General features: G+C 37.2%; 1 protein-coding gene across 3 annotated transcripts in view; it reads right to left on the bottom strand.

The window, feature by feature from the left end:
• bmp1b (bone morphogenetic protein 1b) overlaps positions 1-12,116 on the bottom strand; it is a 40,382-nt gene that overhangs the window by 26,361 nt on the left and 1,905 nt on the right. For all 3 annotated transcript variants that reach the window (XM_067433528.1, XM_067433527.1, XM_067433529.1), the window contains exons 2-6: positions 8,073-8,183; positions 6,894-7,043; positions 6,517-6,634; positions 1,162-1,340; positions 883-988 (exon numbers count right to left, since the gene is read on the bottom strand). In XM_067433528.1, the coding sequence (XP_067289629.1) occupies positions 883-988; positions 1,162-1,340; positions 6,517-6,634; positions 6,894-7,043; positions 8,073-8,183 (664 nt within the window). The remainder of the gene's footprint in view (positions 1-882; positions 989-1,161; positions 1,341-6,516; positions 6,635-6,893; positions 7,044-8,072; positions 8,184-12,116) is intronic.

Genomic DNA, 12,116 nt, shown 5'->3' on the forward strand with positions numbered 1-12,116 from the left:
TTCATTATTTACCATAATGTAATAATAAAAATTAAACTTTCATATATTTTAGATTCATTGCACTCCAATTGAAATATTTCAGGTCTTTTATTGTTTTAATACTGATGATTTTGGCATACAGCTCATGAAAACCCAAAATTAAAAAAATTAGCATATCATGAAAAGCTATTAACCTAATCATCTCAATCAACTAATTAACTCTAAACACCTGCAAAAGATTCCTGAGGCTTTTAAAAACTCCCAGCCTGGTTCATTACTCAAAACCGCAATCATGGGTAAGACTGCCGACCCGAGCCTGTCCAGAAGGCCATCATTGACACCCTCAAGCGAGAGGGCAAGACACAGAAAGACATTTCTGAACGAATAGGCTGTTCCCAGAGTGCTGTATCAAGGCACCTCAGTGGGAAGTCTGTGGGAAGGAAAAAGTGTGGCAAAAAACGCTGCACAACGAGAAGAGGTGACCGGACCCTGAGGAAGATTGTGGAGAAGGACCGATTTCAGACCTTGGGGGACCTGCGGAAGCAGTGGACTGAGTCTGGAGTAGAAACATCCAGAGCCACCGTGCACAGGCGTGTGCAGGAAATGGGCTACAGGTGCCGCATTCCCCAGGTCAAGCCAGCACATTTAAACTTCCACAAGAACCAATGAGGTTCATTCTCGTGTAACACAGTACCATTAACTTATGAAAACTTATTATAAAGGGTTACCATTTAATTTGTTAGAGAATAAATAATGGTTGTTAATTATCCAATCAAAACACAAAATAAAATTTAAAAGTGTAAATGGGTGGTTTAGAAGAAATTGTATGCATATTATCCAATTATCTCTAAAATAATAATATCTAGTTGTGTACAAGTGCATTAAATGCTTATGAGTCCAAACCTGGAAAAGGTGTTTCTGGCATAATGCATGATACTGTCAAAGTCGTAAACCTCCCCGAGCGAATCCACATCATCTGGCTCCATCTTTATGAAATTGTACTCCTGACCTGTAAAATGCGACATAGGCTCCATCACACAAACACTTCTACTGAATCCCATGCAATTACAGATTATTCTGGATTTCAGATATTGTTTAATGCATTAAAAGTAGCAACAACAAACATATATAGAAGTATGAGATGCTATTCCAGTTAACCAGAAGCTTAGATAGTTCTTGTACCTGGCTGGATGTTTTCTCGAAATATATCAACGTGTGCATCCCGATCAGGTCGTGTGTGTTCGTGCCAGAATCCAATGACATGTCCAAGTTCATGCACCACAATGCCAAACTTGTCACAGTTCTTGCCGATAGATATGGCCTGTGGACCTCCACCTCTACGCCCAACAAATGAGCAGCACCTTCAAAAAAAGCCAACCTGGCATTAGAAAACACTTTTGAACGTATTTAGCAGATGCATTGGGTAAACAGAGTCAAATTAATGTATCTCTGATATGCTTGGTCTTGGCAGAATAGATCTGCTACACTGCTACTGCTGTTGGTTATTGCTGCTGAAGACCAAGTAAGACATGCTGCGGCTGTACAATATGGCATACATTAAAGGAACTGTATGTAAGAAATGTATTTCAAATAATCATAAAATGGCCCTGATATGTCACTAGACATTAAGAAATCATGTTAATTTCAAATACTTATATCACTGACAACAGTAGTCCGGCCAGGATTTCGTCATTTAAAAGTTGTTGTTGCAGCCCTCAACTGATGTTGTGTTTTGCCCTGAAGCTCCACCCTCCACCTATCGACCAATCACGAGGTCAGTAGTGTTTCGGCATCCTGGTTGCCAGCTCTGCTCTAGTTACCACAGCTGCAGATACAAACGTTCCTGCTGGATCCTACAGCCTATCTGGCAACCTTTAGTCAGGGTGGAGGGGGATAGGGGATACAGCGCTCTACAGTCATATGAAAATGATTGCAGTACCAGTTTTGGCCACAATCTTACATACAATTTTTTTAATTACTCATAGCAGATCTATACAGGACAGGTGGAACTGGGGAAGGTGAGGGGTTTCTGAAAGCACGCTGCAACTGCTACAGCAAATGCTGGCCAGTGTTAAAAGGTTGATCAGAGAGCTCATTGGCAACTGATACAGCAGGAACCAATCAGCTGTGCCCAATAGAGAATCATGTTAAAGAGTTAAAGACATTTCAGCCTGCACCATCTAGAGTTTCATGACAGAACTTTGTATTTATATTGTTAAAAATGAAACAAGTAAATAAGTTATTTTAAACATTCTATTCATCAAAAAAATCCAGATTTTTTTATTATTTTTTTTATGGTTTCCACCAGTGTTGGGTAAGTTACTTTTTTTTTTTAAAGTAATTATTTACTAGCTACTAATTACATCTGCAAAAGTGTAATTAGATTACTAATTATTCTCTCTAAAAGTATTACATTACTTTACAAATTACTTTCTATATCTCATATCAGCATCAACCAGTTAAACAATCAAAGGATAGACATAAAACTGCTCTATAATTTCCATAGACAGTAAAAGAAATGGACAGAGCGTTCCCATAGACTTTAACGACGAAAAATGAAGTCAATTAGAAGCACTCACTTCCTGATGGCTGAGCGAACTGCGCAGGCTCAGACTGAGCTTGACGATGTAGATGTGACGTGAGCAACCTGTCTGAAAGCTGTAAGTCTTCTAGTTGTTGTGGAAAGTGAAATCTGAATCACGTTGTTTAAATATTTTCTCCCGTTGCTTTTGGCTCACTATGGGCTTCTCCCCATTCTGCCCCCTTGACTTTATCGGACTTTATGTCTCCACGTCCCCCCGACTGTCTCATAGACAGTAAAAGATTGTTTCTGAGCGTCTCCTCCTGTCTATATGGTTATTTCTCAACTGTGCGACAGAGTCGCCTTGGTTATGACGCAATCATTAGCCTATTTTTTACAAAAACAGCTTCTGCGGGGCGATAGTGTAAGATACAAGGTAATGGAGCGTTTATACATTTTCATGTTTCTTTATAAATCAACAATGGACAAATGGAGTCTTTAAACGCCTCAGATGTAAAGTTATTCACTGTCAAAGTGACTCAAAAATGAATGGGAGTCAATGGGATGCTAACAGCAGGTGATGGCTTAGTTAGCAATGGATGCCCCTATGGGTGGAACGCTTTCCGAGTGCTAGATTACCCCCTTGATTATTTCAAATAAATATAAAATTGCATAAATTATTCTTGAAAGTATTCCCCTCCCTGTTTAAAGGCAGCAGGTTACATTACAAACATGCATGTTACATCAACTGTTCTTTTATATAGAATTGTTCAGTAGTTTATATACAGTATTTAATGCAATTACATTGTAATGATGCTGAATATTCTGCTTTGATCAGAGGAATAAATGGCATTTTAAAATATAAACAATATAATATAATAGATAACACTAGATATGGACACAATAAAGTCCATTTTAACTTTTGAACATTAGTGTACTCTGATAAATGGTGTTTGTCCTAACAAACAAGGTAGGGTAAAATATCAAGGTCATCCTTCAGCCTTCTGATTTATTGAAGTTCAACAAAGTGTTGCTCAATTCCACAGACACATAATAAGCTGAATGCAGCAAACTCTATAGTCGGTCAGACCTTGAGGTCAGAATCTGCCTCTGCTGAGAAAATAAGTAGCTTTGTGTGGACTGAATCCAAAGAAAGGATGTTTTTTTTTCGTCACAGGCAGTATGGCCTGCTCTATAGGGAACTGCGGTTTAGTAATGTGGCTGTTAGAGCCATATTCCATATTCCATCTTTTTACTAACACAGCAACACATACACTGTCAATCATTCATTTAATATTTTGCTTGTTATCAGAAATAATCTCCTCTAGAGGTAACTTATTCTGGCTGCGTTTACACTTGGCATTAACATGCGATCATGTCAATCAGGACTGCGAGTTTACATTTGTTCAACATCAAGTGGTCGCCATCCGGATAACTGATCGGATTTATGTTTCCCGCAAAATATTAAATTTAGGTATGTAATAGGCCTTTATCACGGTGTGTAAAACAACTTTCGCATTATCCTCTACAGAAAACCTCGTTACATGGTCATTAAAGGGTTAGTTCACCCAAAAATGTAAATTCTGTCGTTATTTCTCTCCCTTATGTCGTCCGAAACCCATAAGACCTTCATCTTCGAAAAAACAGAAATGAAGATATTTTTCTTCTTATCTAAATTCTTACAGGTTGGGATAGACATGAGGAGGATTAATAATAACAGAATTTTCAGTTTTGGGTGAACTAACCCTTTAAGCGGGGACGTTTCCCCCACTCTATATTGCAGACAGAAATGGGAGATTATTTATAATAAACATGCCAAAACGTGTGGAAATAGCTCTTTTTACTGGCTGTAGTCTTTAGCCTCTGGCCAAAAAATCCTCCGATGACGCAAAATGATGATATTTGCGCCATCTGAGGATTTTTTTCCAGAAATAAAATACAGAAATCTCTCATCTCAGGGGGATATTGGGGGTCGGGGGGGCTGGGTAGCACGATCATTTGAATATACTCCCGGTTCTCTTTTGATACAAAGCCATATGCTAAAGTAACCCTTTAAGTTAAAATTATATTAAAAGGATTGTATAATTATATTTGTACTAGTGCTGTCAAAATTAGTATATTAACGCATGTGATTATTTTTTTCAGTTTACCACGTACAAAAATATTTACCAGAAAAAAACGCTTTGGCTAGCGTTATATTATATTATCAGGCTCTTATTCATGCAAATGCTTTAAAACCAATTAAGAGCGACAAGACAAAAGAGAACGCGGTGAATGTGAATGTCCTGACAAACACACACAATGCACAGAAAGATGCGTACCAGTATCAAGTTCTCTTGCAAATGGACAAACAATAACATACAAAATAATTTCTTGTTGAGTATTATCATAAGAGCAGTCTTAACTTAAATGAGTTAAATAATGTCTTAAATTAACTTAAACAGTTGTGAGAAAATGAGACCGCACATTAGATCCGCGTCATGTTCGACAGCGGCAGATCTTAAAGTGACAGAAGCGGGAATAAAGTTGTTGCGGTGATGTCATTAATGTTAATCAAAGAACAAGGTAACCGTAGCTTTACTAAAGATTGTTTTAAGTTCACTTAAAATAAAAGTAATTTTTTAAAAAGCCTAATAAATGTTGAAATTGATAGCTTTTTACTATACTATACTATACTATTGAATGTCTATCATTAAAGGTGCACTATGCAACTTTCCGTCCACTGGAGAGCGCATATTCTAAACAAAGGCGTATTTTGATGACACCAGGTGGGAGCAGTATCTTGGGACATGTGGTCTTCACCTCACAGCCGGTGGAAAATAGGACTCGGACAGAAATCATGTTCATGGATGCGGTTATTAACGTTACTGTAGTGTAAAACAGAGCAGGATCGAGTGTTGTGGAGCTGAGCACGGCCGCTGGAGCGATTGTTATAAAAACACACGGCTCGCGGGTACAGGGACTTTTATTATGACGGGACAGGACACAGTCACCAGGCGCGGGCACTTCCGCTTTTTCAGGTCAGGTAAAGCAGCTCTTTTTTTATCATATCAGACACATTTAAGTGTGTTTAAAATGATGTTATGACATTACTCTGTGCGTTCGCATAAAATACTACATAGTGCACCTTTAATGTTTATTTCCATAGAGACATTAGTCTCTAATGCCATTACTATAAAATGCCTTTACAACAAATATTTAAAACATACTGTCTTTAAGTTTTTTCTACATTGATTTAGAGATTTCTGTGAAATGATTACAATATAAAAACACTGGAAACAATTTCAATCAATGCGAAAATATTAATATGAAAAAAGTGTGATTAATTTGGTAATGTTTCAATTGACAGCACCAATTTATACAAAGGTGTATATATGTGTAGTCACTCTGAAAGTAACAGAGGCATGTTTTTAATCAAAATTGACACTATTTGCCTTCTTAATGCACACTTTGGGTCTCACTGCAAAATATATATTGTGCACATTATTCAAAACAAACAAATGCTTGGTCTCTGCTCTTTTTCTGCTAATGGCAATTTAATTATGTTAACCAAAAGCCAAGCTATTTAGACATTGATTTTGCAAATGCACATTCACTATAGTGTCAAGTTAGACAATAGTATATTTGTGTGTGTGTGTGTGTGTGTGTGTGTGTGTGTGTGTGTGTGTGTGTGTGTGTGTGTGTGTGTGTGTGTGTGTGTGTGTGTGTGTGTGTGTGTGTGTGTGTGTGTGTGTGTGTGTGTGTTGAATATCCTGTAATATGGTTAGTGGAGGGCAATTCAGTAACTACTCTGCAGCAATCCCTGCTGGGAGCCAGATTTGTTCTAAAAGAAAACTTGTTTGCACACTTGATGCCTATAGAAAGCCAATTCAAGGAAACTGTTAAAATGATTTGCGCTTTTGAATGCTGGCAGGGAGGTGAGTTTCTATGCATCGGGGACTAAAGGAGCAACTGGAAAAATCAATAAGGTGAGCAACAGTAGTCTCTCTATAAAGACACTGAGAACGTGAACTTACCCACATGGCCGGATGGTAAAGACGATGTAGCTCTCCTCCGTGCTTCTTTCCATGAACGTCACACAAGTGTGTTTCTCCCAGTGGCGCATGGCTTGCTTGAAAATGGCTCGCTGGCTGCCTGCAGGGTGTTTGATTTAAATCAGTAAAGCACAGGGGTCATCTAGGTAACACTTTGAGCGGTGACTTACTAATGAAAAGGATATAAAGACTTTAACAATACACTACAAAAACAATTTAGGGTTAGTGTTAAGCTTACGGCGAAAGAGCTGTTTGTGTAAGCTTTTGTGTAAGTGCATTTGGAACATAAGGAGATCATGCAAAACAAAACCACATACTGTTCAGGAGAATATCAAATTAAAAACAAAACAGGGCTTTACCGCTAAAGTTGCCACTTATAATATAAGGTATTATGCCATCCGGCCAAACTCTCTCAGGTCTGGCTGTGGCCGCTCTCCTTCTGCGTAGAAGCCTTTGGTTGGCCAATACTGGGTCGTCCTTTGCAGTGCTATTAGCTGAGGATCTGTTGGCTAGGGCAAAGACAATGCTTCAGGCAAAATCTACTTTACTCAGAATTTTCATTAAGTTTGTAAAGACCTGATTGCACGGAATAAAGTATGCATTTATTTAATAATATGTGCTGGCTAGGTCAATTCTTAACGACATGAGGAAAACTGCAGTCTAATCTATCTGATTAAATTTTAGGTAATATAATCAGACTACATTTTGATTACGTTTAGATTACTTTTGACCTAAAATAAATGCATAACATACTTTGTTCTTAACATAAAATGCTTTAAACATCACGTTACGTCAAGGTTTCCAAAACTGAGGTTTGCGAAGAAACTGCAGGATGATTATGAGTTGATGAAAAGATCATTAATTCAATCTCAACAATGACAAAAAAAATTTTTTAGTCAGCACTAAACAAATATTTTATTTATATGAAATATTATTTAATCTAAAAGAAATGTGTGTGTGTATATATATATATATATATATATATATATATATATATATATATATAATAATTGTAATATTAACATAATATAAATATTATGTAAGTATTTCATTTACCTGAATGGCAATTCACCATCAGGAAGGCGTGTACATTTTTTAAAACATGATTTTATTTTTTCAGTTTAAAGGTGCCCAATGTAACTTTTCCATCCGCTAGAGGGCGCCTATTCTAAACAAAGGCGTAGCTTGATGACACCAAGTTTGGATGCAGCATCTTGGGACGTGGTCGGGATAGTACTCAGGCAGAAATCAAGTTCCTGGATGCGATTATTAATGTTAATAATCATGCTGTCTAATCAGCATCTTGATATGCCACACCTGTGAGGTGGATGGCTTATCCGAGCAAAGGAGAAGTGCTCACTAACCGTTTTTTGACAGATTTGTGAATGATGATTGAGAGAAATTGGCCTTTTGTACACATAGAAAAAGTCTTAGATCTTTGAGTTCAGCTCATGAAAAATAAGGGGCAAAAACAAAAGTGTTGCGTTTATAATTTGTTTTGTGTAATTCCTTGGTCTGTGCTTGGGAACCGGTCTCACCTGAATCAGGTATGGGGAACTTAGAAGAGTCCTTCGCTGTAGCAACCATATAGTTCGCTTTAAGGAAGCGCAAATCCTCCTCATCTAAGGCTATGTCCCCTAGAAAAGCAGCTAGACAAAGAGAATTAGAATACATTACCGACTGAATTTCTCAAGGTCGAGTAGCATGCATGAAACCCTATATGAGACTCACGAGGAGAGAAAACATCATCATAATGAGAAGCAGCATTCAGCAGCCCCGCTTTATGTTCTTGTTAGCGGTTCACAGTTCCGCAGAAACTAAATCTGTGCTCTGGGATCACTCCTGCAACTTGTGGCTAACTCTCATAAAAGCTGGTCAGATTGCAGGGAGATTTTGAAAAGTAACCACACACCAACTCTGACTTTGCTCCAGGGCTTTAATAATTAACGCTACGCTATGCAGGCAGAAGCCATTTGTTATAAAGTGCAGGTGCAGTGCCTTTATAATTGAGGGATTTGAAAAGGACTTTACAAATCTAAATGAACAGGGATTATGTATTACCTTTGGACTTTTTTTTTACCTAAGGACCTATTAGCTGCCTTTCAGCAGACACTTTGTATTTCCCAGGGACTTACAGCAGAGTAATTGCATGGATGGTCCCCCTCTATTAGCAGTTATCTGTACTAGAAAACAGAGCAAATTTGTCATTCTAGAATTTCCCCCTTGACTGGAAAATGCCATTCGGGATTTCTGTTATCTTGATTGTTGAGTTTTTAATCCTTTACATTCATTAAAGCTTTGAATGTTAAGTCACCACCATCTTCAAACTGACGTATTTGTCTATATATAATCCATAAGTAAAGGGAGAAGTTTTTCGCAACTAAAAAAAAGCTTAATAAATTTTGGTTGGGTAAACAAACCCTATATATATATAGGGTTTGTTTACCCAACCACAATATATATATATATATGTGTGTGTGTGTGTGTGTGTGTGTGTGTGTGTGTGTGTGTGTGTAAAATAACTGTTATTGTGTTATCACTATTTGAATTTATTCATTCTTATGAATTTCAGCATCATTACTCCAGTCTTAAGTGTCAGATGATCCTACAGAAATTATATGATAATTTGCTGCTCAAGAAACATTTTTATTATCAATGTTGAAAACTGTTGTGTAAAACCTTTTTTTTATTTTTTTATTAATAGAAATCTCAAAAGAACAGTATTATCTCAAAACGTTATCTCAACTTTAAAAAAAAAATGTAATTATATAAATTATATTTTTAACAAAAGCCAATTTTTTCCTGTTTTAATGAATTTCTTACAGGAAAAGAACTGGAAATATTGATGATGTTAATAATAATAATGATAATGATAATGATAATGATAATGATAATGATAAATAAACAAACAAACAAACAAACAAACAAACAAACAAACAAACAAACAAACAAACAAACAAATAAATAAATAAATAAATAAATCAACCAACAAACAAACAAATAAATAAATAAATGAAACTGTTTTAAACAGCCAATAGATGTTATTAGGAAGAGGGAACCACATCATTCTAAAGAACATTATATTGTACAAAATATGAAGATAATGTAATGTGCATGAAATACACATTTTATTAAAAATATGTTTATTTTGTCAACTTTTCAGAGAGCTATTACCTTATTTTGGCACGGCTTTCATTTCCACTAATTATTTTTACCCTTTATATTCTGTAAAGACATCATAATAACTGTGGCTGTGAGCACTCATCATGTCTGGAATTCGTGACCTAGCAGCAGAATTCATATTTTTATGGACTAAGTAGCAGCAGGGAGCACTTTTATTATTTTACCCTGGTGATATCAGCCTGGCAGGACACCTTATTAAGCCTGAAACGTTTGCTAAACAAAACAAACACCTGGTTTTGCCTCACTTGAATTTTTAACCCAAAGGGGTCAAATCTATGAACACGCATATAAAAACATACATTCACACCCTCATGTCACACAGTTCTCCAAGAGAAGAAGCATCTCACAACATACCAATTTTGAGGTAAAGCAGTTCCCAATTAAAGGTTAAATTTAAATCTGCAGTCTAAACAGATTAACAGATAAATGGCCATGAGTCACTATTAGCATCCATCTTCACTGCTGTTCTGCTCGAAACGGAAAGTGCACACAGACACAAAAGCAATCAAAGTTTCGCCCTTATTAAAATAATAGTCAATACATTGCCAGGTTTCACCGAACCGTTCACCTTCAGCTTGTTCTCAGTCCAAACCATTTCCTTTCAACAAAATGGATTTAAAGACAGGATTTAAAGTCCCGGGAACCATACTTCAGATTTAAAGGAGTAGTTTACCCAAAAATTAAATTGATCCCATAGTTTACTCACCCTCAAACCATCCTAGGGGTATATGTAAGTTGTGGGTGGGTCCTTCTCCAGTAAACTTTTACTGCCATTAAGTGCAAATTGCCCACCTTGATTAAAGGGTTAGTTCAACCAAAAATAAAAGTTTTTATTCTAATGTCGTTTGACACCCGTAAGACCTTTGTTCATCTTCGGAACACAAATGAAGATATTTGTGTTGAAATTCGATGGCTCCGGATATTTTTTAATATAACTTAAGGCCCGTCCACACGAAGCCAGCGCTTTCCTAATCCGATCTTTTTTTCCCCTCGTTTCAAGAAATATCTGCGTCCACACGAGATTAAGAAAACGGACTAAAAACAATGTAGTTTGCATGCCAGGCCAGTGTGTGCCGCTGTAATTCTGCCACAGAAATACACTAAAAACGGAGAAGAAGAGTTGTGGCTAGCAGGGGTATAGCAGTGGTCGGAGGTGAGGAAAAATCTCACAATAAAATAACAATAAATACATTTGCTACTTAACAGATGTGTTTTATTAATGCCTACACCTAGCCCAACCCTAAACATACCCTTACAGTAATGCAGATACGTTAATTAAATGACGCGATATTGATGTGCGCATGCCCAGTGCCCGTAGTTGTATCCCTCAACTCTTTCACCGTGCTGGACGCAGTGTGATGACATCACCGTTTCAGAAAATATACGGATTCGCTGTACACACGAAGACGGAAGATGATCGTTTTCAGATTTAGCCGCTTTGGGACCCGGTTTCGAAAAATACCAGATCCGTGTGGACGAAACGCTGATACGGTACAAAATGTATACGTATACAGCTAAACGCGTCTCTGTGTGGACGGGGCCTTAGATTGTGTTTAGCTGAAAAAGAAAGCCATCTAAACATGGCTTGAGGGTCAGTAAATTATGAGATCATTTTTGGGTGAACTATCCCTTTAAAATCAGTTTGTTTTGTTCCATTGAATCTAGTTGTTACCACTACATCAACTTCAATGGCAGCAGCAACACATTAGTTGTTCAGTTTTTCCTCTTTGTTGGCATCAAATTAACTCAATTGAATCCTGGTTGAGCCAAGCCAAATTCCTGACAGGTTTCAATGGCCTGAAGCCCACTACATGCTGTGAGGGTAATGAACAGTTGTCGGAAATGCTGTGCAGCCCCTGTCAGAAACATAAAAGGATTCATATGCAACTTATTTACAGTTTTTCTCAGTTGCTTTGGTACATTACTCAGATCAGAATTAAAATTCTCAAAACCACCTGAGAATGTGTGGCCCAAGTTACAGACAGGAACGCCAGGAGGTGTAGGAAGACTGCACTGTAATTCCAACAACACTGCATATAGTTTTCCCTATGGAGATTGGCATATGTTCACTACTTTTTTCTTAGTCCTGTGCAGTGCTGTCTTTTCTTTTCTGTATTGCAATGACATAGTCTGTCAACAAATGACAGTACAAACAGTAAAAGCGTAAATGTGAATCTTGCCTGGTCTCTTGCAATCAAACTCCCACGTACCAAAGTGACTGAGAAAAACTGCCAATGTAAATTATGATAATTATTATTATTTTTTAAAGCACATCTCTGCTTTCTGCCCAAGAAATATTTAAAGGGTGCATAACACACAGTTTCTGCCAGCCTCATATCTCCAAAGAGTCATTAGTTTTATCATATTTATAAAGACAGACACGCTATACCAATTCTTTC

Source organism: Pseudorasbora parva, chromosome 23 (genome assembly GCF_024679245.1).
Source record: "Pseudorasbora parva isolate DD20220531a chromosome 23, ASM2467924v1, whole genome shotgun sequence".
Lineage (NCBI taxonomy): Eukaryota > Metazoa > Chordata > Actinopteri > Cypriniformes > Gobionidae > Pseudorasbora > Pseudorasbora parva.